The sequence below is a fragment of the Dromaius novaehollandiae genome, chromosome 1 (genome assembly GCF_036370855.1).
Source record: "Dromaius novaehollandiae isolate bDroNov1 chromosome 1, bDroNov1.hap1, whole genome shotgun sequence".
NCBI classification, from domain to species: domain Eukaryota; kingdom Metazoa; phylum Chordata; class Aves; order Casuariiformes; family Dromaiidae; genus Dromaius; species Dromaius novaehollandiae.
The window spans coordinates 28583514-28609644 of record NC_088098.1 but is presented as its reverse complement, the minus strand read 5'-3'; the positions used below and the strand labels follow the sequence as shown (position 1 = coordinate 28609644).

The following is a 26131-nucleotide window of genomic DNA, read 5'->3' as shown; positions in this document are numbered from 1 at the left end:
TTAATTATGGCTTCCTTACAGTTTCATTATTCACATTTAGTAGTTCACTGTATCTGCACAAATAAACTCATACAAATAGCAGAAATGACCTTGAAATGTACAGAACTGGAAAAAGGCCAGTTAAATGAATTAACATGAGAGGTCATCTTACCTGCGAGACAGAAGATGAAACACAGTGCAACAAGATGACTGATTAAGAGGCACATGGTTATCTTCTATTCAGAGATTATCTCAAAAGGAATTCTGCCTTGCAACACCAGTATTCAGAGAACTAAAAACACCTGATCGGAGAAAAAGAAAAAGCAGTGAATAATTCTGACATAAGGCTGTATCTCATACCACATTGAACTTGCCCTATTATCTCTCTAAACTGAATACTTACAGTTAATATAGCATAGAGTCCTTTGAATAAAAGAGATCATTAATTTGATCCAGCAAATTTGACAGTGCATTTATTATTCAGAGTGCACATTGTTTAAAGGTCTATGAGGCACTCATATTTTCCACTGATAATAATGAATTTGGCAAAACTTAATACCAAACATTCTCTTTTAGACCCATCTTCCTAAACCCAAACTGTGGTTTGGGCTGAATCTAAATCCTCTCTGTGAGAACACTTCACAGTATTAGAAATATTAGAAAATTATGTGGTTTACAGTAAATATGAAAAGTCCAGATTCTGTCCTCTGTCATCTAAGTAGTAGATTATAATTAATCATTTCAAGGTCTGTAAGAAGAAAATTACTGAAGAACATGAATCTCCTCCAAAATTCATCTACTTTGTTTAGTTTATCATTTCTTTTAGACTCTCAGCATATAATTCATGATCTTGTGGAAAGTCAGTATTAGTTTTTTTGAGTTTCCTTTTAATTCCTTTGAATATAATGATTATTATAATGTCATTTTTAAAGTTTTCTTTCTCCTATGAGAGAAATTCTGCCTGTATAAACCCTACTACCAAGCTACAGAAATATGCAGCTTCTTTCGAATATTTTAGGAATTTAGATACCATTTTCCACAATACTTTTCTTTTATAACATTTTCTGCCTCTTTAAGTCAGAATATCTTGCTAGCTTATTCTTCCTTGCTGGTGGCTGCTATCCATTTCTTTAGGGCACTGAGTCATCATGTTTGCATGTGTAATTTTCAGTTTTAACGGATGTATTGCCATGCTTGTATAAAATTATTCTTTACGTCCATCACATCTTGTTCATGCTACTTTTTTCTTCTCTTGACTGGCTCTGCTGTAGCACTAGTTACACTATGACCTTCACACAAAGTAAGGTTTGCAACTTATCAGTGATGGAATATTTTCATATCTCAGTCACATGTTGATGTCATCCATTTGTCTCAGTTTATTGCATCTGTTACTATTTCATTATACAAATATGCTCAGCATATAGTTGAATACTGTTCAGTAAGATGCATCTAGGACAGGTTTGTATGCTAATATGGCATTGTCTTTCCTTTGCAGGATGCAATCTTCATGTGACTCTGTTCCAGCTTCCCATGCCAAGTACTTGTGACTCAGATAGTGGCTTCTACCTTTTACCTAGACTCTTGCTCTTTCCACCTAAAAATTTTTACTTAGTGTTCTCTTTTCCAAAATCCAGATGTTTTAGATCTTGTTTTAAAACTGCTCTTCTTCTCACCTCCAGCAGCCAGGAACAGACAGTTTTGAATGTCATAGTACTTCTGTATACACACCTAACTCCATAAGTATTCTTGGGATAAATGCTGCTCTAATCAAGAGAGTCTCTGGTTCGAGTTCCTACCGGACAGGACTGTTGCAGTGTATTAGTCTCATGTCCCTCCCCGAGGGGACTAGGAACATGCTTCAGCCATCAAGGCTTTATACTTGTTCCCTTCCCTTCATCTTGGAAATTTTTTTTCTCTGCTGTTTTACTGCCATTAAAGGCTGTCTCTGTTTCTCCTCTTGAGCTCTCTCTCGGGACTCCCAGATTTTTCTTAGGCAGCAGGAGATGTAGGTGGCAGCAGTGACATCGGTGTCAACTGCTTCTCTTAGCATATACACTGACATTTCTGTTCAGTTCAGGAGCGCACTTATGAAGTGAATCTCCTAATCACCCCTACTCACAGTGCTCTGGTTCAACCAATACAGAAGACTCCGAAAGGAGACTGGATTCCCTTTGGATGAAACAAACCCAAAAATCACATCGAAAGAGTGTATCTCATGTGTTCAACTGCTAATGGGGTGTTCAGTTCACAGCACCAGACGACAGCTGGTCTGAAGTAAAGACCCCACAACACTATCACTATGCGATCTCAGGGTCCACAGCATCAAATTTTTCCTAATACAGCCATTGCCTCCTTCACCCACTTTCATCAGGAATCACTTGAAGCTCTCTGAGAGAAATGCAGGTTTGCGATTTTCCCTGTACAAGAATGCTTGCACACGCAGAGTGCCAAATAATGCTAAAAAGACAAGAAGCCCTCATGTTCATTTGAATGTGCCTCCAACAGCTCAATTACATTACTGAGCATTCCTTAGAAGGGAGTTTCATGTGGTCTTTTATTAAGCTTATGGCACGGAAGGATGGCACGAAATATCGCAAGAGAGTCTTTTTGGCTTAGAAATTACCAGATTTGTTGAACTTCATTCTTTACCCTTATTTTGGCAGACAAAATCTTTAATGAACAGGTAGCAATTGTATTAGCTGCCATCACCCTGACAATCATGGCTTTTGCATGAAAACAGTGTTCAGCAAAACACATACAAGAGCCTGGAAAAAAGGCTGTTATGTTGGCAACAAATGTGTATGCATATTGTAGCTGGATTTAGCTATCCAAGTGGAATAATTTACTAAACAGCCTTGCCCTCCTGCTTTTGTAGACACTACAGCTTTTTCAAACTCTGGCATTTTCGTTTGTTCTACCACATGATGAAGGATATTCACAACTACTTCAGCCATCTAACTTAAATGACCGAGGTATGAACTACTCCATCTATGACTCCTCAAAAAGACAGTGGTAAGCTACATCAACAAATCACTTCATATACTTTTCCTGCAACTAGGTCATGACTATGAAGCTGATTATGTTATGACACTGCCTCCTCCAGAACATTTATTCCTAAGTGACATGAGTTAAATTGCATAGTTACTGTGAAATAACGCACATAATTAAATAGCAATGAAACAGTAATTCTATTGGAACAATGGTAATTACACAGTAACTCATGATGATAATAACTGTGTTCAAATATATTGATAGATGAAACTGTTAAGAATAAACCTGTGTTCTCTCTCTGACATTACAGGCACCGCTGCAGATAGAAAATCCTTCTTCCCTCCCTTCTGCAGAATTTAGATTCAATTCTGGAAAGTCTCTTCTTTAGCTCTTTGAAAATTCATTTCTGTTGGCTCAATCACAATGGTTCAAATTACAGTAAATCAAAATTCTGTCAGTAAATCCCATGCTATAATCACCCCACTTTATTCAGATAAACAGTATTCATCCTGCCAGGATTAAAATCCTTTCCTTACTTTCATTTATTTCAGCTGAGTAAGTTCTGCACACAGAGTACATCTATCCTGATTTATCTCAGTTTGGCGAAGAGAAGTGAGGCTGCTTCACATGGCTCTGGCGAATTTCAGCAGAATCGTCTGCAATTAGAGGAGGCAGCACACGGCTTATCTTATCCTCCCTTCCTCTGAAGCAGTATGACTGTACATAATGCTACCACCCAGCTGCTCAAGAGTTCAAGCTTATTTGAGGCAGCAGCACCCCCACCGGAGGCAGCACTGTAGGCTGCAATGCTCATGCAGCATATCTACTGCCTTTTACTGCTCTACAGCTCTCTACCTTTTTTCCTTGCAGAGTGAGGACATTGCTGCCTAAGTAAAAATCATTCCCTAACAAAAGAACAGTTATTAGTGCAACTCACTTTACTCCATTGTAAAATTACAGAATGGTTGTATGCTTAGATATACTCCTTTTGGTCTACACAGTACACTATCCTCTTTTTCCCACAACAGAGTATCATAATTTTAGCAAATGAGTAAGAGATTTTTAAAATATGTAATAAAATGAGAAAGTGCTTAACTGCAACTGTGTCAAGTTTAATTACTATCTAATGCTCATTAACACATTTATTTCCCTTTTGACTATTTTGTTTCCCCAATGAGCCAGTCACGACTGCAGGGCCTTCATCCTGCTAGATACAAGACAACTGTTCTTGGTGAGCTGTCTGGAGTGCAAACCATCCCAAAGGAAGTGGGGAAAAACTGGGACATTGGCTGCTGAATAGAAAGCATGTTCAATTTTTAACACAAGGACCTCCCAGAACTCTTTTTGGAGACTTGCAGTGTCTCATGATGCTTCATTATGATGAGAGGTGTTCCCAGGACAAAAGGGAAGACCTGTCTCTCTATATTACCAAAATGTAATGATTCTTTAATCTCTCAAAAAAAGCGCTTTAGGAAAAAGTCTACATTTTCTTCTGTATTTTTTGTGGCCTTGTTCAGGTCTGTATTGCATGCTTTGGCCTTTATTAAGGAGAAAAAGATACTTGTTTTTTTACAGCTATGAAGGTAGCCAGTGTTTTACATCACTCCCCTAATTAATATAAACATGTAGATAACATTACCACTTTGCAAGGATATAAATCAATCATAATCTAGATACAAAGCAAAATTAAAAACAGGAAGTAAAGGAAGGCAGTGAAATAAATTCAAATAAACTGCATAAACTACTATATTTGAAATCAAGAAGGGGTGGATGAGGAATAAACAAAGGAACAGCACAGCAAGAGAGGTCTACTGTGGCAATTGGAGCAACAGTGGGGAATGTTAAAGGTGCGAAGAGGAAGCAAAGATACAGAACTTCATATTACAAAGGGATGGACATGATAGGGGACATGCAAGTCAAGTGTGGGAGAATGAAAGCAACAAACCAAGCCAGAAGAGCTGTCCCAAAGCAAGGCAGAGGAAAAAGCAATGGAAATAGAAACAGAGGCAAATACAGATGCATGAGAATGAGGGGTTTGCACTATCCACAGCGAGAGACCATAGGACTAAAGGAATATACGTGATATAGATGGGGAAGATGATTACTTTATCTGTTGTATTTTGATCAACTAGACTAGCCCAAAGTAAAGAAGGGAGAATCTGGTTATGAAAGCAGAGAATCATGTTGCAGTTGCATAGGAAAACTAACAATAGATACTTCTAGACTGCAAGACAGTGTAAGAAAGGTTGTCACATTGCCTGTCAGTAAGTCTGAGCTTTTACCGTAACAAGCTCTTCCCTGAATCTCCCCTCCTGTGGCTTTCAGCATGGGAGCAGCTTGACAACTACATCTGCCCTTGGCATCTGTTCAAGGCTCCCTCTTAGGAATCCCCAGTGCAGAACTGATAGAGTGAGGGCAAAGGAAAGTGTTTACAAGTTCTGGTTTACTAAATCTTGCTAAGAGAGGTAAATCAAGAATCTTGTTATGATCCTCATTTCCTGCTATATGATTACAATTATGCATATTGAAGTTTTAGAATTGGTAGAGATTCCATTCAGATTAGACTACAAATAGATACAGTAATCTAGAGAAAAATCTCTGGTTCTCCATCCTTTTTCAAACATGAATATATATAATTGCAATAAATCACCAGTAAATTAACACAGTAGCAAGTTATAATCAAAGCTTCTTAGGAGCAACACATTACTTCAACCTAATCAGTGTTTTGTATTTGTTTTTATTTTTGGCTCTTTTAGCGATTTCAGCAAACATCTAATTGCTTGTTTTCTTGATTTTCTTAGAAGAGTTAGCATTTTTCACTACTATAACTAACTCACTTCTCAAATCTTATTAGTTGCTCAGCATTTAGAGTTGCTCAGCATTTAGAATTACCAATAAAATTTTGCATTTAATGAAAATAATGATGTACATTGCATATTATTTACTGTACCTCCATTTATCCCCTTGTACAATTTTGGTCTTAGCAATTTAATTTTCTAATCAATCAACAAGTTTCCTATGTTAGATTAGATTGTACCATTAGGAAAGGGACTGTATCTTACGCAAAAAATCTGGCTTCTCAGTCATCATCCACAACCCTTTGATTTACTTCTGAAATGGATACTTTAGCCACTTGTGTTTACTAGCATTCTCTATTACCAAAAAAGTCATGACAGTCAAGTTCCTTGCCCTACATTGATTTATTTTATTACAGTGGTCTGGAATTTTTGCAAGTAAACTTCCAAGTCAGCCCTACAGCACTGATAGGTCTACAAAAGATTTTAGATGATCACTGATATCTTTTACAGTCCACAAGTGGGTTTAATTTCCTTCACAATGGCTTGTAAAAACACTTCTATATTACCTTTTGATCATCTCTGATTTTTTTTGATTATAGTCTTCATTTTTGCCACCTTTGTTCAAGCAGAAATGCAAGTTAAAATGTCTCCCCTTCAAAACACAGCCCATTGCCCACAGTGCTGCCTACTGGCCCAAACAGTCATCTCCAGTGATGCTTCTAGTATTTCTCCATTCCACCCTCTTTAAAGAGTAGAGCTGCTTCTTCCATTTCTCATGAATGAAATCTACCTAACAAGCCCATCAGCTTAAGCAAGATCTTTGATGGTTCACAGTTTCTTGAACAGAACAGGATAGATTCTTGAACAGAATTTACGCTTTCAAGCACAACATACAATTACATAAACAAACACCCACCAAGTTTGAGCAAAAAGCGTGAACAGTCTAAACCCGAAAAAAAAAATCACTCCAAATTATTTTGCAATTGTTTACAGATGTTTAAAAAAAAACAGGATAGGTTCATTAATATGTTAAGACAGACTAAAATAATAACTGATACCACCACTAGTGGATATTTTCTCCTACTAAACATTAGCTTGGAAACACAAAGAGCCAATGTCTCAGAGGTGATAAGGACTCCAGAGTTGTTAAAGGACATGACACAAGTTTCAACAGGACATTTCATCTGAAGTTTGGAATACAACAAGGGAACTATTACTCTTCTAGAAATATTTATATACTTCCTCTTCTTGCTTTCTTTTTTACATAAAGTCTCAAGTCAACAGTCCTGACAGAACTAACATCCTGGCACACCAATGACACCAAAACATATCCTGGCTCAGAATTATCCTTTTTCTCCCCTCTCCACCCCCCACCTTCTTCTCTGGAAGCTGTAATTTCCCTCCAAGAATCAACCACAAAGAAGGTAAATTCCTTCTCTAGACATGTTTTGAGCCATACCTATTGTCTTGTCAGTAATAGAGCTTATTGTATAAAGCAAGAAAAAACAGTGTCTGTAACAAGAAACAAAAGCATTGTATAATATTGTTTGCAGAAGATTGTTATAAAATGCAGAAGATACCATGGAACGGAATGGTAACTACTGTTACAGGACAGCTGCTTTCCATGGTAGTTTTTTAATGCACCACTTTTTCAAGTAGGACAATATACTGGTAGTTCAACACATTGTGAATTTAACTCTCCTGCTTCTTTTATAGTTACACATCAAAGAATTAATACCTTAAGTATCAGTTTCTTCTTCAGTTAGGTGCTCGGTAGGCATTTTTGCTTTTTTTTTAAGCAATTAAGGAATGTTATGGCACCTTCTTTGCTTGCTTACTACATCATCCTTTCCATTTTTTTTTCATTTTTTCTTCTGGCTTTCCGTTATTTTGTCCTCTCAGATATTTCATGCAACTAATGAGATGTCTTATTTTTCTTACTTGCATTCAAAAATTCATTATGAATCTATATTAATTGTTTTCCCTACTACAGTTTTACAGTGGTCACACATCTATCTTATCTTTGCAGGTAATCAATGACTGTAACAAAGGGTCATTTAATGTTGCTATTATAAATGTTTATTTTTCTTTTAGGAAGGTTAAGCATCTCCTAATTTGTGGTAAGATCAGCAGGTCGGCCTTACTATTAATTCTTAATACAGATTGGTTATTTTTGTTGAGTCACTGAACTGCAAAAAGGTTTTGTTTTGAAATACCTTCAGATAATGAAGTGTTGCTTAGAGGTATTTAAACACTGTCTTTAATCATCGTGTCAGTAGCAAAGGGTCAGGCAGCCAGTCCTCCAAGCCCTTTTCACATATTTTGCTCTATCAGCAACTGGCCGTTCTTTCTTCTTGGGTAATAAATAAGAAAAAATCACTCGCTGCTACAATTCACAGCCATTGCTCACACTTCTCTACAAGCATGCTGCAAGGCCTATGCTGCTTAAAGACTGCCTGGTAAAAAAATTCAGCAAACAAAAATCAATAAACCTCCTGTCAAACACAGAATATCATACAGAACAGAATACTATGCTGTTCCTGTACTTGCAAGTTGCTGTCATTTGCATCTCCCCCTTTTCAGCATTCAAAGTCTATTTAGTGTAACTTTGAATCCAAAATAAGCAAACATATTCAAGGTTCTAAAACCAACACGAAGTTTTTATTCAGAAATGATCATTCAGTGAAAAAAAGTCAACCATGAATACAAATAAATATTCATTATTAAAACTGGACATTCTTTCATACAATACAGAGGATTTTTTTGTTACTTCAGCCATTAACTTTCAAGTGACAACAAAGTTATTTTCTCCAGTCAATTTGAATGTTTAATTTTTGTTGTCATTTGGAGGTTTTCTTCTGTTGAAGTTTAAAACAGAAAAGAGCTGTTATGCTCATTGCTTTGGCTACTCAGAACATTATCTTAAAATTAAATCTTAAATACACTACATCCAATTCTAAAAAAACTTTTATTTGATATTTCAAAAAAATGAAAATGAGATTATATGAAAACCTTTACACCACTGTTGTTTTTTTCTATCTGATTTTAATATTTTATTGAATTTAGTAATACCTTGTTTTTCATCACTAAAATAAAGTTATCAGAATGAATCACATATGTTCAGTAAATTTATAACAGATGTATTTATATCTATAAAAGGTTAACTGTGTATCCATATAATCTGTAACTCTGGACACCCTATAACATACTTTCTGCTGTACAGCTAAAGACAAGCTCAGTGGGGGATTTCACCTTCAAACTGCATGTTTCCTAGCAACTCTCTTTAAATCAAAGTGGCTTTTTTTACATCAATCACTTGCAACTGTTGAGAATGCTTAAAAACATCTCTTTCAGCCTCTGAATAAACAATTAGAATTAGATTAGCAAGCAGCTGCAAACAGGAGAAAAAAGGAAAATCAATTCAATGTTTACTAGAATTTGCTAGTAGATTTTGAAATAATATGTTATTTGTGCCTTTTGGTTTTAAGATTATGTATTTCAGAATTGGTGAGATCCATGGTCATTTTTTACAGGTTTGAGCTGCCATACACCACTCCAAATACTCTTAATCTCAATAAGATGGAACTAAAGATCTGGTATATTTTAAAGTCTACTTTTGAAGGATACTTATTTATGAGACAGACTTTGTTGTATTCCGAACATTTTAAAAGATAAATTATTCTTATGGTAGGTTTCACTATCTGTAAAAAAAAATATTTTTTCTGTTGTCTTCAGAATCACAGTTTTTGGAAAGCTTAGAGTTTGTCATCTGATAATTATGATTTGATACTTTTCATACATATATTCTCTATCAACTGCAATATAATCTCAGGGGCACATAAAACAGACAGAAATATCTCTAATGCTTAGTCAACTAGGGGAAATGCATTGATGTGTACCATTAGAACAGCCTTTGGCTGACTTCCAGACTTTGAACTGACTGCTCTACCTGAGAGATATCAGAAATCATATCTTTCCATGCTAATAGGAAAAAATACTAATTTCATGATTACACTTACTTAAAATCTTTTTCGAAAATTCTTTCAAAACTAAAAATGAAATTCTTCAGAAAAAAACCTCAAACTTTCTACATACTTTTACCGATAACTGATCAGATAATTACCTTGATGGCTGTTTGCCCATATGTGTCTTTAGAATCATATGTTACAGAGCACTGCAAATGAAAGTTATATTGTCTTACTAGTAACAAGTGTCCATTTGCTCTAATTACCATTTGAAACACAGAATTACTCCCTTTTCTTCCTTAAAATAATTAAGAAAGCTTAAAATTGTCCTCTTTTCAATGGTTTCTGCTATAGAGTCAGCAGAAGAAATCACCAGTTTCTGGAGATGTTGTCAGGTATCTATCATATAAAACAGTGGGTGTCCTGGAAAGATCCCATGATACCCAAATGAGAAAACCATGACAATACTATATATAGAATGATGAGTATGTCTCCATACATTTTATGTGCACATACACACAAATATGTACAAATATTAAAAATAAATTAAGCTATCAAAATCATGAGTTCAAAAAAGAGCAAGTGCAAGAGGTAATAATAATTGCCTCTACATCCTTAATTTGATTCCGTGAGAGTATATATTTTATTATATTTTTAATTACAATAGCATATGTTATATCTATTCTCCTTCTCGAGGTGCAGATGTTTGCAGCTAGTCTATTAAGGGTACCCAACATGTAGTGGATGCAACAGCCTGAAGACAAATGCAGGGAAAGTCCTCCCCAGTCTCTGCACCAATGAGCTCGACAGAGCTGCAAAGAACTAAAAAAATCTCTGTAGAATATGTGTAAACTAAACTTTTTTAGAAATATAACCTGGCCAATTATTGACCTTTTTTTGCCAGAACAACAAGGGTGCACGTTTCCTATCCAAAGTTACATTCTGTTCAGAAGAACTGAGCTGGAGATTTCTCATAGTTCATATATGTTAGTATTTGAGCTTGTATGACAGCTGAGCATTTGAAGCATATCTCCTTATCTCCATCGAAGCATTTTTTAGTATACATTCTTACATGGTCTTCAAGTGCAAAAACTGGCTTTGTTTTACGTTAAGCTGAATGGGAAGATGCATCCAGAAGTGCACCTAATGTGCTCCAACTGCTAACGGGTATTCAGTCCAAAGGACCAGATCAAAGTTCCTCTAAAGTAAACCTCCTAATATGGGCAAAATACAGACTTCAGATCCTCAACATCAGATGTTTTGCTCTACTAGTCTGCTCCCACTGAGTAACAGTATTTGCTAATGAAAACATACCTTCAGTGAATCAGATTCAAGAATTTTGAACAACCTAGAATCATGGAAAATTGGGTTAGAAAGGATTTTGGAATATCATCTAGTTCTATGACTTAATCTTGCTAGCTTAAGGCTCACTTCAATGAGTGAGGGAACCTTGTTCCCCTCATTACAATATCTAACTTCCAAGAGTGAAGCAAATATTTGCTGCTTACAATACAACATTGAAAATTCCATACTAAAACGGTTAGTTTGGTAGAGTTACAGGCAACCAAAAGCAGGTGCTTACAAAGGGAAACACAAGAGAATTTTAATTACACATATGCTACCACCTCTATAAATACTACCAGTCATTTATTTTTGAGATGCTGAAAAGTATTACTGATGACAGTGTATTAGTCTGTGACAGCAGTGTGGAAAGTATTAGCCCTACTTGTTGACTTTATACAAGCACTTTCACACTTTAAAAATCTCCAAAACCCTTGTTTCTATTTCTAAAATACTTAATGAATTCTCCATATTGTAAGCTTTGCACTACAAATGTTCTGAGAGTTTTATCACGGTTGAGCTTTTCAAATTTATGAATTTCCACAAAAAGTGAGCATCATGAGTCTCTAATATTCAAAGATGTATCAGAAACTGCCCCAAGTTTATGGCACTGATCCAGAAATAATGAGATCAGAAAAAATACCAGATCTGCCTTTTCCCTCTTTTAACTATTCTGCCCAGACCTAATATTTGCAACATAGCTACAGTGCTGTCAGCTTTTTCTAGAAGTGCACGGTAAGATGACTTTGGCTCCTGCTGCAAGAGCTGAATAGCTCCCCAAGGAGAGGTAAAGCCAACTTCTTCCCAAAACCAGAATTAATTGTTAATTAGACGTGCGTCCTTCAGTCTAGCACGCAAGAAGGCATCGCTTGCAGCTTGTGACTACTATACCCTACTTGTCTCCCCACCAGATCTGTCCCCCCAAAAGCTCACATTTGCCTCCAGGTCCTGCCAAGCATCTCAGCTCCCCTTGTAAGAAGTGGGCTCCTTCCCCCAGGGCAGCCACTGCCAGACCAGTGAGCAGAAGGGGAAAATAAATCAATCTGCTGCTTTTTTTTTTTTTTTTTTTTTTTTTTTTTTTAAGTAAGGAAGAGAAAGAGAGAATATCCACAAGACACTGAGCCCCTTCTACTCCTTCACACCTTTCTGTGAAAGTGGTACAGTCTGCTTTTCTGAAAAGCTCTCCTCCGTTTCCAGAGCAGGGGCTGGATCAGGTATTGGAGCAGCCGGTGTCAGCAACTGGGGAGACCAGGGCATTCAGGGGCAAATTACTGGGTAGCACAAGTGTCTCCTGGAGGGATCCGCATTGTGCATATGGATATATACGTACATATATATTCCACTAACAGGCTTTCACCCTGATCAGCCAGAGAGGGGAACAGGATGAGACCGTTGGTGCTGTTTGTATTTGCAGGAGTGCTGTGTTTTCTGCCTGTATTGATCTATGTGGCCAGCCATGTACGTATATATGTGTGTGTGTATGTATGGGGGCCTGTGTGCCCACGTGGAGCACACGCTCAGCCTCACTGCTGGCTGGACCTGGGCACATGGAGCTGTGGCAGTCTCATCTCTAGCAGGTTACCGGAACTGGCAACCCATAACAGAAACATCTAAAAGTTTGGTGAGATGAATCTCACCCCAAATTTTCATAATGATGTGCAGGACTAGCTTCATGAGAGTGCCATTCAGATCTGAAAATGCGCTGTATGAGGATCTTATCTTTGTAATATATGTACTTGTATAAAATATGTACTTGTATGAAAAATAGTGCAAAAATATGTAATATATTATAAAAAGTATGAATAATCAGTTTAATGACTGAATCCAAAGAACCATTTAATATCACATCTAAGCAACAGATACTTCCATAAATAAAGCCAAAAGAGAGAAGCACTTGATTTTATAGACACAAACCACTCTGCTTTGCTTTTTATTCTTAAACATCAAGGGAAAAAAAGTTAAATAAAAAAACCAAACAGATAAATGAGAGCCAAAGGCCTGATCTACTGAAGTGTCTGCAAATATTTAAGTATAAGATGAACACATACAGCAAAATCACAGGAGGCACTCATCAGTTTTCAGGATTCAAGCCTAGAAAACTGCATTTTAGAGATCTTGATCCAAGTTTCATGTTGCTATGACAAAAAAATACATTTTGATATGTAGGTAAATACAGATTATGCAAGTCAGCCACAAAAAAAGACATTTCTTTTCTTCACATATCAGAGCTGCATTGTTAAGAAATTTCTTTCAAATAGACAAATTTCAAACTGTTAAGGATATTTTAGGTGATTAGTGCTCTGTTCAATGTAATATATGAGTGCATTCTTTCACAGATGCTTTTTTAGTACGATAACATGCCAAGAAATCAAAACAACCTTGTCATTTATCAGATGTTGGTTGCAAAGTAACTCCATAACATCTTTCAACTACTCCAGTTTCTTCCGAGCAATAAAATAGAGTTTGACTCCATTAAATAACTACCAAGAGTTCTTGCACACCTATTCCATATGTACTGTCTTTCTGACAAAGACATAGAAGAATCCAAATGAAGGAATACATGTTTTCTGACATAGGCCTTTTCTGTTTAGGAGCTCCTTACAAAATACGAATAATGAAAATGATAATACGGCCTATCTGGAAGAGATAATCCTTTCAAAACATGCTGTCTCATTGCATCTTTAATTTGAAAGTGTATGAGATAATCCATATGGAATGTTGTGGTTAATGCGTTTACTAAACCTGTTTTTCCACATTAATTAAAGAGAGTTCTAGCATCACGATGCTCATGGCCTTTACTAAAATTTTGTGAAAAACATAGTGAAATTTTAGTATCTGCCCCCATTATGTTCATACTTTATTCATATTTGTTTATACTTGTTCATACTATGGCCAATCAGCAATGCTTCTAAATATCTGATGCCCAATTTTTGGGTAAGAAAATGTAATTTCTTTTTTTTGAAATTTTTCAATTATTTTGGATTCATTTGGGGGTTAGAGATGGTAGAGAGTACTCAACAAATGAAGGTGGTCATTCAAATTTCCAAAGCTAATCAGTGGTACTGTTAAATACTCATACAAGAGTAAGAGTTCTCATTTTTCATTTCTTGGCCCCAATATTGAAGGACAGTGTATTCAAGGTGTAAGGAAAGGGAAAAATCACACCATCACCTGCAGACATTGTTCTATTCAGTAAAGCCAAGTACATGTTCTGATATGTTAGGTGACTTGGTAGTGCATCTACAGATTAACAGTATCCACATATTAACCTTTTTAAAAAAATCAATTACAAATAATTTAATTTACAAGCTTTTATGGATACTCTCTTCCATGCTTGCCTTTGTCTTTCCCCCCTCACCTCTTCCCTAAAGTGTTCAAGTTTTCTGAAATGCCTCAGATATTCAGTTGAGCTTATTTAACTGGAGAGGCATATACAGTACCTTTCACAGTCAATTTATCTCAGAAAAATAGATAAAATTACCTCCCTGATATATAGCTGAAATTAGAAGAAAGTAACAGACAAAATGCTACTCACAGCAACCAAAATCAGAAAATGGAGTAACATCATTACCTTCACTGGCATCCTTGTGCTTTTATATTGACACAGATAAAATGAGAAGGTAGCCTAGCATGCCTTACTGGTACGTATGAAAATGCAATGTGAAAGAGACTAACATTTATAATTACCAAAATGTGTAATACATTCTGTGGCCTGCTAATGCATTTGTCAAATGAATCATTATGGCAATACAAATTTGCATATTCTATTTCCCAATATATTACAATAAATCACTTTTAAAATATACAGCATTTGTATCACAATATTGATTATGTTCTGAAAAATTCTGAGAACTTTGGAGGTCTCCTTTATTTGATGAGAAAATTTTCTAGTTCACATGACAGCCAGTAAAAACAATGTGAAAAAATCTTCTAAACATGGGCCATGCATATAGTTCTTTGTCTGCAGAATATCTGAAATATACAATTAAACTCAGCAGGTCTTTTGCAACACAGGCTTACATATGAGCTTGTTCTCATTAACACAGAGTAGCTCTAGGTCACAGAGGCAATTCTGAATAGCTTCTGTGCTGACGGAGTAACTGAAAATTTCTCTTCTAGGATATTAAAATTGGACAAGTCATGACCTTCAGTATGGCTTGTTATCTTGATTGAGAGATGGCATCCTACATTACTGCGTCAGATTCAGTGGTTTATTTTAATGGTGTAATCTGGCTTTTTTTTAATAGTAATCAGAGAAATGGATTGGCAATATTGAAGAGCTAAGATTTCATTATTTGTGAGCTACCACAAGGATCTAATGCCCAAATTTCTGCACATCATTATCTGGACTCCTAAGCAGCAAAAAGATATTAAAGATAGACAGCATACAGTCCCTTGTCAGTTAGTATGGCAAATACTGATAGCAACAGTTCTGGGTCTCCATTATGTTCTGAAATAAATATGACCCATCATATGTCTCATAAATTTGATTTAAACCATTTAACTAGAGTAAAATATAGAAAACATAATAACAACCTACAGCTCTTAACACTAAATTAACTAAGAGTAAAGCAACATATTTGCAAATCAAAGCTACACAAACAAGTTAGCATCAAAATTAGAGTTAAAATATCAAATCAGTTAAGTCTTCACATTGGTATATATCAAGTAATCAACCTTTTTAAAGTCTAAGAAGAGTTATCTGGAAGTGATTATCTGCTAAGTTGTGAAACAAACCGATGAATTCAACTAAAATCAACTGACTCTATACCTTGAAGATGGTTCTAAATGGTTATTTAGTGTTTAAACCACAAACTTGTAGCTAGTGATTTTGCAGATTTCGATTCATTTTTCATTTTATGGGGTATAGAACCCTTTGCTCTTCCTAACTCCCAACAGACACATGATAGATCTTGAAAGGACACACACGTTGAAGTCTGACAGTTCCTGCCAACATCTTACAGAAGACATTGTAAAAGTTTCCTTCAACTCAAGAATACGTTTTAACGAGTATCTTTGTGAGACTATATTTTAGGGCCATTTTAACCTAGGAAATTTGCTTTCTGGTGTCTTCCCTTTCTAAACATTATTGATCACTCTAACAGGCAAGCACACAACTACACTCTAAAATCAAAGCACCTAAGTCTTGGGTATTTCCCAAATGATAAAACCAAAGAAAGAAATTGAAAAGGAAATTACATTTAACAAGACCTTTTTGACCTGTTCAGCCTGATAATATTTGTTACTTGGAAGTAAGTGTAAAATCGGTGCTGTTATACTGGCAGATGACAAAAGTCTGGCAAAATAATAAATTAACAAGAAGAACAAGGCACTCACAGTGTTCTACAATACTTAGAAAACTAAGGCATTCAGTGCAGTAAGGAATAAATTACTGTGGTCATAAAACAAAATGGGCCTGCATTCTGGAAAGTAACAGCTATGAAAAGGATCTAGGGAAGACAGTGGACAAGCAATTTAACTTGAGTTTCCAGGACAATGCTGTGGCTAAAGAAACTGTGTGACCCTTAGGTATAACATGATTAAGAAGTATAATTATGATGTGAATTTTCTCCATATACGGAATTGCATGACTGATACTAGAACACTGAAAATAATTATGATGCTGGACTATATTTATTAAAAGAGACTGAAAAAAAGTGTGAAGAGATGTAATAAAGAAAACACTAAAGGAGTGCAGAAAAAGCCCTATGGCAAGCACTTTTCTTGTTCCCTTATTCAACCTGTTATGCATACCAAAATGAAGACTGAGGAATAACCTGATTACAGAATATATTTTTCCCATGGGGAAAAAAACACTGGATACAAAAGGATCCTTTAATCAATTGCAGAAAAGCATAACAGGAATAAAAAGCTGGAAATTGATGCCAGAGTGATTCAGACTGGATGTATGGTGAATTTTTTAGCAAAGAATACAGTGACATTCCCAGCTCTTGAGGTCTTCAAATAACTACTAAATACTTCCTTGCAAGGTACATTTTAGCTAAGCATAAAATACTAGATTTAGCACTAAGGTAACTGGTTGAAATTTACAGACCTACAAAGCTCTGAGCTCTCACAGCCTTTAGGGACTGGAGCAATAGTACAAAGGTGGATAATGATGTTCTGGCACAGTGTTTCCCTGCACTGGGAGCCTTCATTTTCACACTGGCAAGTCTTGCTACCTTTCCAAAAGACAGAACCTTTAGTCTTTTTCAAAAGGTTTGTTCACTCGAATGCTTGTCTCCTTAGCTTACCTATTATACTTAGGTTTTGAGATCTTTAATTACTCCATTTTACAGCATCTCTTTTTAGTGCTTTCAGGAAAGGCCATTATTAGACCACAGACTAAGTTGCTAGGCTACAGCGAGGTTCAAGGTAGGCCATTTTCAGCGAGCAGCAATTTTAATAGCTACTAAAAAGCAACAAGCAAAACATCTCCAACCTATTTGGGGTTTGAATACCACAAACAACGCAAACAAAGCTCTGACCAAGAAATCAAAAATACAAAAAGAACTGTTTGTAAAAAAACTTTTTGATACAGCTGTATCAGTAACAAAAGGTCTTGAGACAATATTATGTTACTATCTTAAAAGTTCAATCCAATGAACTAACTGGATGAAAAAGATTTTTAGAAGCAGCAGCCACTCAGCATTCCCTCATCAGTAAGTTTAAAAATAGTTCTCAACATATTATGCCCTGGTGTCACTGTTTCTCTCTTAAAAAACTAACTTTATGGTAATTTTTATGTTTAAGCAATAGACCGTAAGTCAAATAGCTTATTTCGAGAAGTTTCTGTCTTGATACTTCCAACTTTAAAGATTATCTTAAAGCATTAAAGATAGGCTTTTAGTTCTATTATAAAAATAATTAAAGTATCAATATAGACAAATACATTCTGCATTCCCATGGATGTTCTCTCTTTTATTATCAAAATTCCTTGCAGAATATAAACACTAGAATGACAAATGTGGAACACACAGTGCTCTAGTATCTCTATTATTATGGAATGATAAGGTGCATGTTGGTGTTCTTGGTAGTAAGCTAACTGATAATAAGGATTCCGTTCTGAAATGTGGTGAGTTCAGTGAGAATGGGGCAAAAATTTAGAGAAAATGGTAACCTTATAGGGAGATTTCTGGGTAGCCAGTAAGCAAATTACAACTGCATTCACAATTTCTTTTTTTAAAAATAGGCTGAGCAATGGGACAGTCACATTGAGAAATATATTGCTTCAGTTGAGAAGACAAGGAATGGAGATTTGAATTTTGCTCTGAGCCATGTGTTTGCAACTCCCACTAAGGTCAAAAGAAATGAGGAGTACAACTGACAGTGTAATTTGACATTGACCAGGAACTACAAGTTTATTTTCTGGCATTCTACATACAGCTGAGGAGATGCCAAATTATCAGAACTCTGCAAGTTATGTTTCATTACATTCCTGACTACAAGCTATGAAATCAGAAATTATAAGACTAGAAAGGACCATTGGACTAGCTAGACTGTACCAGCATCTTACCAAATATGTTTCAAATGTTATTTTGGGGGCTCCTTCCTTTCCTATTACTAATAATTTTACCCATTTCGACCCACGCATTTGACACTTTTATTTCAAAACCTCATTACTCTAGATCAAACTCTGCTCACTCTCAGACTTTCTATACATCCACTCATTCCCCAAGCAAAACTTGCTTCAAATGTCTCATTTTATATTTTTGGCCATTTCGTCTGCTTTTAAGCACATTCATATACACACATGCATACCCATTGCACTTCTTATCTAAATTTGTCTAGCATTAAGAACCAGTCTTGTTATACTTTTACTCGCTAAACTGAAGATTTCTCTCTTACAGTACTTTTTAGTTTCCTACAGGCCTTAACTGTATGTTAAGTACTCCATGGTGTGGTTCCCTCGCCATAATGCACGCTGATACTTTCATTATTCTTACGGGTTTTCTGTGAAGCCACTCAAATATTTCAATACAGGTAATTTCAATAGGTAAACTAACCCTCAGAAATGACTGATATTTACAGATATGTAGCAGATGGGAGGAAGAACTCAAAAGCCCAGGAAATGCCAGTTTGAATATCTTTCCATTTTGTAGTTATCCAGTATTAAGGAAGAAACTGTGCATTCCCTTAAATCTGTTTTTAAAAATCCTGTGCCATGATTTTGGTTCTGTGAAATGCAGTTAATGAACTGTGCATAATGATTTTCTGTTAGATCTTGGCCTTGTCTATTATTTAATTGGCAATTAGTTCAACATACCACACTGCTGATGTTACCAGGTAACCAGGACAGAAAGTACTTTTTCTGAAAGGACTAAAAGAAAAGGAAAAGGCTATATGAAATTCCATCACTGGAAAAGAGTGTTTGAAAACCATCACTACCAACACTTGGCAAAGACTGAAGAAGGCTAACAGATTGCGAAAACACTGTCTCAATAGGGAATATCCTGCCAAGGGTCAGCATGATGCTGCATAAAAAGAACAGAATAAAAAAGCTTAAAAAATTACCACTGCATTCTTCAGATTTCTTGGCTTGTAGCCACCTTATAAATCTTACAGCTTTAATTTTTCTTCTATCTCCTTCCTTTTAATGCAAACTGAAAGTACTGCATGCATTCATTTATATTTACAATGTTTCTAACTGCAATAAAATAAATGGAGGATAAGAGAAGCAGTATGTTGGCTGTTTCTTCTCTCTTCTGTACCAAGAAGACAGTAATGGCTTCAGGCTATAACCCAAATTCTCAGCCAAGGCAGCCTAAGTGAATCTCAGATTTTGAAAGAGTGTAGAGTAGCTGCCTGATTTACCACTGAGTTACTCAACATTCTATAAGAGGTTATACAACTATAAAATCAGAGTAATGCAGCATTAAAATTAGGACTATGTCTTAACTGGTATAATTTTGTTTTCAAATCATTTTTCAAGAGAGTGATGTGGGGTCAGAAATGACATTTTACTAGTTAAAAGAGAGCAGCTTATTTTAAGCAGGGTACGGACTCTAGCCCATTGTTACTAGGTAGAGTTAAAAGGAACAATCTGTCCTCCTGTCTCAAAGCAGATAAAAAGTAACTGATGTCTGTAACTATTGTTCATCCCTGCAGTGATAGAACTGCTCCTTTTTTGTTACTAATGGGTTCCTCAGCTGGCGGAAAAGAAATCTCCACTCTTATTTCAACAGGTGACAGGCAAAAATAAATTGCATGTCCTTGAGCTGGCCTAACAGGAGCTGACTATCCTTCAGCCGAGTAGCACCACTCCACAGAGAAAGTAAGGAAGAAGCAATGCAATAGAAGATGACAGAAAGATGACAGAAAACACAACTGAAAGAAAAGGGAAAGTGGATTTAATGCTGAAAATACAGGAAGCTACAAACTAAAATTAGGATAGTCTCCTAGTGGTTGTTCCAATTTCCCTTCTTTTCCTTTGCATTTGATGGGAGTAGAAAAAAGACTAGGGCCCTGTGGACTTGGTCTATGGATCTTTTTTGGTATCTTAACAAAACAGGCTTCCCCCTGGCAAGTTATTCCAGTTCATTATTTCAGTAAGATGGGCATTAATGGATTGCTGCATCTTATTGAGCAGTAAGTGTTGGCATGAACTTGGGAGGCAGTGAGGGCGGAAAAGGCGAGGGGACAAGGGGAAGGTTTACTGATCCCTGCAATTATAAAACCTCCTACAGCTTGCTTGGAGGAAGGAAGGGTACTGGCCTGAGGACCAAGAGTGCAAAGAAAGAAGAAATAAACACAGTGATTTGGCTTAATAATACACTGTCTGCTATATCAAACTGGATCAGATACAGCTCATTTCCTGCAAAAATTTGCCTAGCTTTCCCTTAAACTATTTTATGCCAAACAAGAGCATTGCTTCTTGCTACTCCATGAACTCGTTTTTTACAAAAATATATAGCTGTAGAACTAAGCTGACTATTACAAATACCTGCAGGCGAGTTTCAATACATGGCATCTCTTATTCTGGAACTTGCTCATAAATGTTCCCCCCAGTATACTGGGTGAACAATGAGGGGCAGATGATAAGGATTTCTCCCACAGATGCAATTTTACCATGTGCAATAGCTTACAGCAAACAAACTTACTCACTATTTAATGAGTGGCAGTGCTAATGCAATACGTACATGTTTTTTTTCTTTAGAATTTGCAGAAAACATGACAGTACATATGGTGTTGTTAGTTTTGTAATTTATGGCATAAGGCACTTGATTTGACTTAATCTATATGTAAAAAATGCAGTGGAGAGAAACATAATTGAAAATCACCAATTTTCTGTCAACTGCTTATCTTGTAATGGATATAAAATATGAATCTTTTGGGAATCAGAATGAGTGATGCCACTCGAGGCAAGCATATGCAAGAGCTAGGTAATAAATGATTCAAATCACATACTCATTGTTTCCTTTAGGTCCTGTTCTTGAACCTGTCTCACAATCAATATTCCACCTTTTCAGATGACCATAAATAATAGCACATTTCGGGATTCACAGCACAACTATCTTCTTCAGGAAAGTGTGGTTTATATTACTCAGCTCACTCAGAAGCAAATCCTCAGGCAGTTTTCAATGTTCACAACTCCCTGCATGTCTAGTATATTGCTTTGCATACCACCTAGAAATCTACCTGCTTTTTTTCAAAAGATACCATTAGAAATAAAGTAAACCACTCTCTGTCAGATCTCAAAACACTTTTAAAAATCTTCCCTCAAAACTTAATTTCAGGTAAAGAGAGAAGGTTACATCAATAATCTCATTCTTTAGCATAGGAAACATAGAGCTGGCATGCATTTATTGTCATGGATGAGGAGAAAAATGACAGTGTCCACAAAATGGAATATTCTTGGAGTGCCTCTATCTGCCCTCTAGAAATATAATGCAGAAAACTATTAAACAAGAGCTGGTACTATAACAAGCCACAAAAAATACAGACAAGGAAAGCAAGCTGACTCCAATTCCAAGTGCTCACAAGCCTTCTTGCCAAAAGAACAAGTCCCCCCCCCCCAAAAAAAAAAAAAAAGAAAAAAGAAAAGAGATTGTCGATAGATGTTTGCTTGCCAGGTACCATGAAAATGCTCCCTTTCCATATGCTTTCTATGAAGACTTGATTCTTCTTCCACCACTCACCATGCCAACTATTGTTAACATAAAGCCCTGTTCTCCTGTGTGTTGTGCATGATGGAAACATTCGGATTTTTTGTCATTTCTTTCCTTTTTAGCTCTATGCTCTCACATCTATTCCCACTGTGGCAAATGCTGACCAGTTATACCAGACTCCCGCTGTGATGGACCAATAAACCCCTACAATGGAAGGAGGCTCAGAGGAGATGGGCAAGGGCAAAGTGCCCATGAAGCTCAGGAAGAATGCAGGGAGTGACTGACCACAGCTGTTGCACGGAAAGCTGACTTTATCTCAACACAAAGGGGACCAGAGGGTGGCCTTTGTTTCAGATAAACAGCTATGTCAGTTGAGTGGATCAGCTAGCGTAAATGTTTTCCCCGAGTTCATTAAAAGGGTGTGACTGTCTCCCGGAGATGGCCAGACCAGCATAGGGGAAGTGGATATGTGGCTCAGCCCAACATAGAGCATAAAAACTCAACAACTAACGAAAGAATTTCAAAGAGAGCAATGGGCTTGAGCTGGCTTCAACCCCCATGCTCCTTCCCAGTGACTGGGGATGCTGAACGTCGTGATGTGAGCATATCGTAGAGACCGGTAATAGGGAGCACATTTGTATTGTGATTGAACTGTATATTGCAATTGCTATACTTTGCTAAGTGTAACTTACGCTTGTATTGTGATTTCAGTATCCTTCAGTATCACCCTGCTAAATCAAAAATCCCAAGTAACACCAACTATCTTCAAAGAAGTAAATTTTGGTATTAAACATTACACCCTTCATGTGTGGAATAGCTAAAAGAACCTGATCAGAGAGGACTGGACTCTGACGCTGGCTAGAAAACCTGTCAAAATCAGACGATGTTTGCAAGAATACTACCTTATTTTAGACAGATTTCCTAAGGAAATGATTCGTAAGAAATCTTACCACACATATTATGTTTCTGTCTATCGATCTGACAGTTTCTTTGTCCTAAATAACTTTTATCTTCAGTGGCCTATTTCAATCGCATTTGACAGAAGGCTACAGGATACAAATCAGTTTATTTCCTAAAGTTTCATGAAAATATCTACTTGGACACAAGGCGACAGGCCTTGTAAATACCACTAAGGGAAACGCTGATGCAACCATGATAATAAAGAATCTGCACAAGAAAGAGGTCAGTTAGGAACATCTCAGCCATGTGAAAAGCATGTTCAGGGCTAGCAGTTTGCCACAGATGGGATAATCCAAGCACAGCACACAAAGTCACAGGAAACCAGGTTTCATAAATTCTGCTGCCCACCAGAAGTACTTGTTTTCTAACCTCCATTTTACTGTACAGCATCCTGTGTAGTAAAATTCCATAAGATGAAATGTTGTTGATACTACTGTACTAGACCCAATCCCATGCTAGGTTCACACCTGTGCACTACAAAAGCATGCAAGAGGTATATCAGAAAAAACTTTCATAGTACGAGACTACTAGTCACAAGAAGTCCCTCTAAAATACAGAAAACAGATATTTTCTGCTTAGTCTGTTGAAACTTAGTAGAAGAACTCTAATTCTAGGAAACTTATGCAGAAAAATAAACAATTGTTTTGAAATTATCTTCATTATAGATTAACTTTTCATTAAATCCAAATTAATGGGCTAGACGTGGATGAACAGCATTGGCTTAATGGGCTTACAACAGAAAAGAGAAAATCGTATTTCTCCAAAGAATTTAGTTATGATCTAAAGAAAATTGTATTTCTTATGCCCATTTTATATATTCAATGAGAAATTGTGTGACAGAGAAGGAATTTTAAAGATGATAATCGGAGTATTTTACATAGATTTTGAAGCAGAAAGAAACAATTACACTGCATGAAAGTCTAGAAGAAACTAAGTATAGTATAATTAAATAAAGTATCAGATCAAAAAATAAAAAATACAAAATTATAATTGAAGATGATGATAAAAACATGAATTATGTTCTTATCATGTGGCTGTAAGTTACTTGGAGAGAAGTCAACCATCTTTTAGTTTTATAAGTGGGGCCTATACAGATTACTGCCTCTAAAATCCCCCTGACTTCAGCTACAATATTAAGATGAACAATTTTGCTTTAATAATGTATCTCTAAGTTCACTAGATTGTATTAATATTGATATTACAGAAAATTAATATTATATATATTCTTATACCTCAACAATGTTTTGATTGATAAAGTTAATGCTTAGGAAATATTTATTTTGGAGTTTAGGGTTCAACTCACCTGATGAAATGTAAGCATGTGTAGATGAATGCAGTGCCTAGTTCTCCAGCAAGAAGCTTACGGTGATTTGTTTAGAGACACACAGAGTAGTTAGATTCATGTCACACTAAAATTAGATGCTTACCACAAATAGCATGAACACTTCTTATAAAAGTAACTTTTGTGGCTCTTAATCAGTATCTCTCAATTCTGTGCACATATTTAGCCCACAGAGTTCTGCTAGCAAACTCTTACAGATGCCAGTTCATCAAATTTATTAGGTAACATAGTACATTACCAGAAAAAGGTGAACTGGAGACCCAGGCAGAGGTCAGTCAGTTTGCATCATGGACCTAAGTACACCAACAAGCTCTAATTGCCCTGAGCAGTCTATGACCATGTTTCTCTGTAGTCCTCTGCAGATTCTTCCCTTCAACCCAGGAGTTTGTCTGACTGTGCTCAAGATCAACTCTGACTGTGTGCATGTGTGTGACCTTGGATCAGACTGCAAGAACAGCCAAGTTGCGAGAAAGAGCTGTGAGAAGCCTTAGCTGGAGCCTCCACTCCTGCATGCTCCTCTTATTGGTCTGGAAGCTGCATTTAAGCTCAGGCTCTTGCCTGAGCTATACTGTAGGCATGCTGTGCCCAGCCTTACATTTGCCAATCCTGACCTTGCCTTGCTGACTTGACCTTGCGGTTGCCTCACCACTGCAAACTTGTCTGGCAGTCTGGACTCTTGGCTGACCCTGGTTTCTACCACTGGACCGCCTCCTGTTCTGCTCTTCTTGTTCAGGTATAGGAAGAGACTTGTGTTCTATATATGTGAACATGCAAACATTAGTATGGATTGACATATAAAAAACAAAAGGATTTATATGTCTGTGTATGTGTGTATATATTTAAAACATGAGTGGCTTGTCATGGCAGGCCGTGAGTATAAATAGGAGCCATAAGGACATTCCAGTGCATCACAGTTGAGAAAGTGGTCAGGACAAAGGGTGGCCTTGTTGAGTGGGCACTGCCCTTCCCTTGGCTCCTGCTTTGCCTTCCCTCGCAGTGCAACCCACGCTTGCTCCCACTCCCCGACAGATTGCATGGTCTCCTGCTAAAGGCAAATGAAGAGCTGAGCTTGTTCAAAAGGGGAAAAAGACTCAGAACAGGTAATTTTTGGACACCATAACAATTTGCAACAGGTATGATAATTTAAAGTCATTCTGATCTTATTCCATCCAACAGTTTAGTACATTTAAGTGGATTTTTTTTCTTTGTTGAAGAAAACTGAATAATTCTCATGTCAAGGAGACACTTGCTTTCTGTGCATGTCTTCAGGAAATAAAATGAAATAAAAAGTTCAAAACTCTTCTGTGCTCTGTGAAACCATCCAGCAAGAGGATTGTTGTTGCTTATTGCTAGCCAAACCTCAAGTCACATTTGCAAAGCTAGTGAAGAATTCCAGGACAATCACTGAAGCATTATAGATGCTTTTGTAGTCTGGTGGCAAGTTTCCTATGCCATGAAAGCAGCTGGGGACTGCTGAGTTCCAAATGCCCCAGTGCCAAGCTTGTTTGTCCTAGTTTCAGTAAGTTACAGCAAAATAGAGCAGACACTCACACTCTCCTAGCTTTCTGCAGTGGGTTCATCTTTAGTAGCCTGTGTTGAACTACCAACTATTTACAAATGAAGATTTTTATAGCAAAGGTAGTTGTT

The 26131-nt window shown here is 36.6% G+C and overlaps 1 protein-coding gene across 1 annotated transcript in view; it reads right to left on the bottom strand.

Moving 5' to 3' along the window:
- The window catches only part of CNTN1 (contactin 1), a 254908-nt gene that overhangs the window by 95982 nt on the left and 132795 nt on the right, over positions 1–26131 (bottom strand). Inside the window, exon 3 of the mRNA XM_026117710.2 lies at positions 152–281. Within this exon, the coding sequence (XP_025973495.1) occupies positions 152–206 (55 nt within the window). The 5' untranslated portion in view covers positions 207–281. The remainder of the gene's footprint in view (positions 1–151; positions 282–26131) is intronic.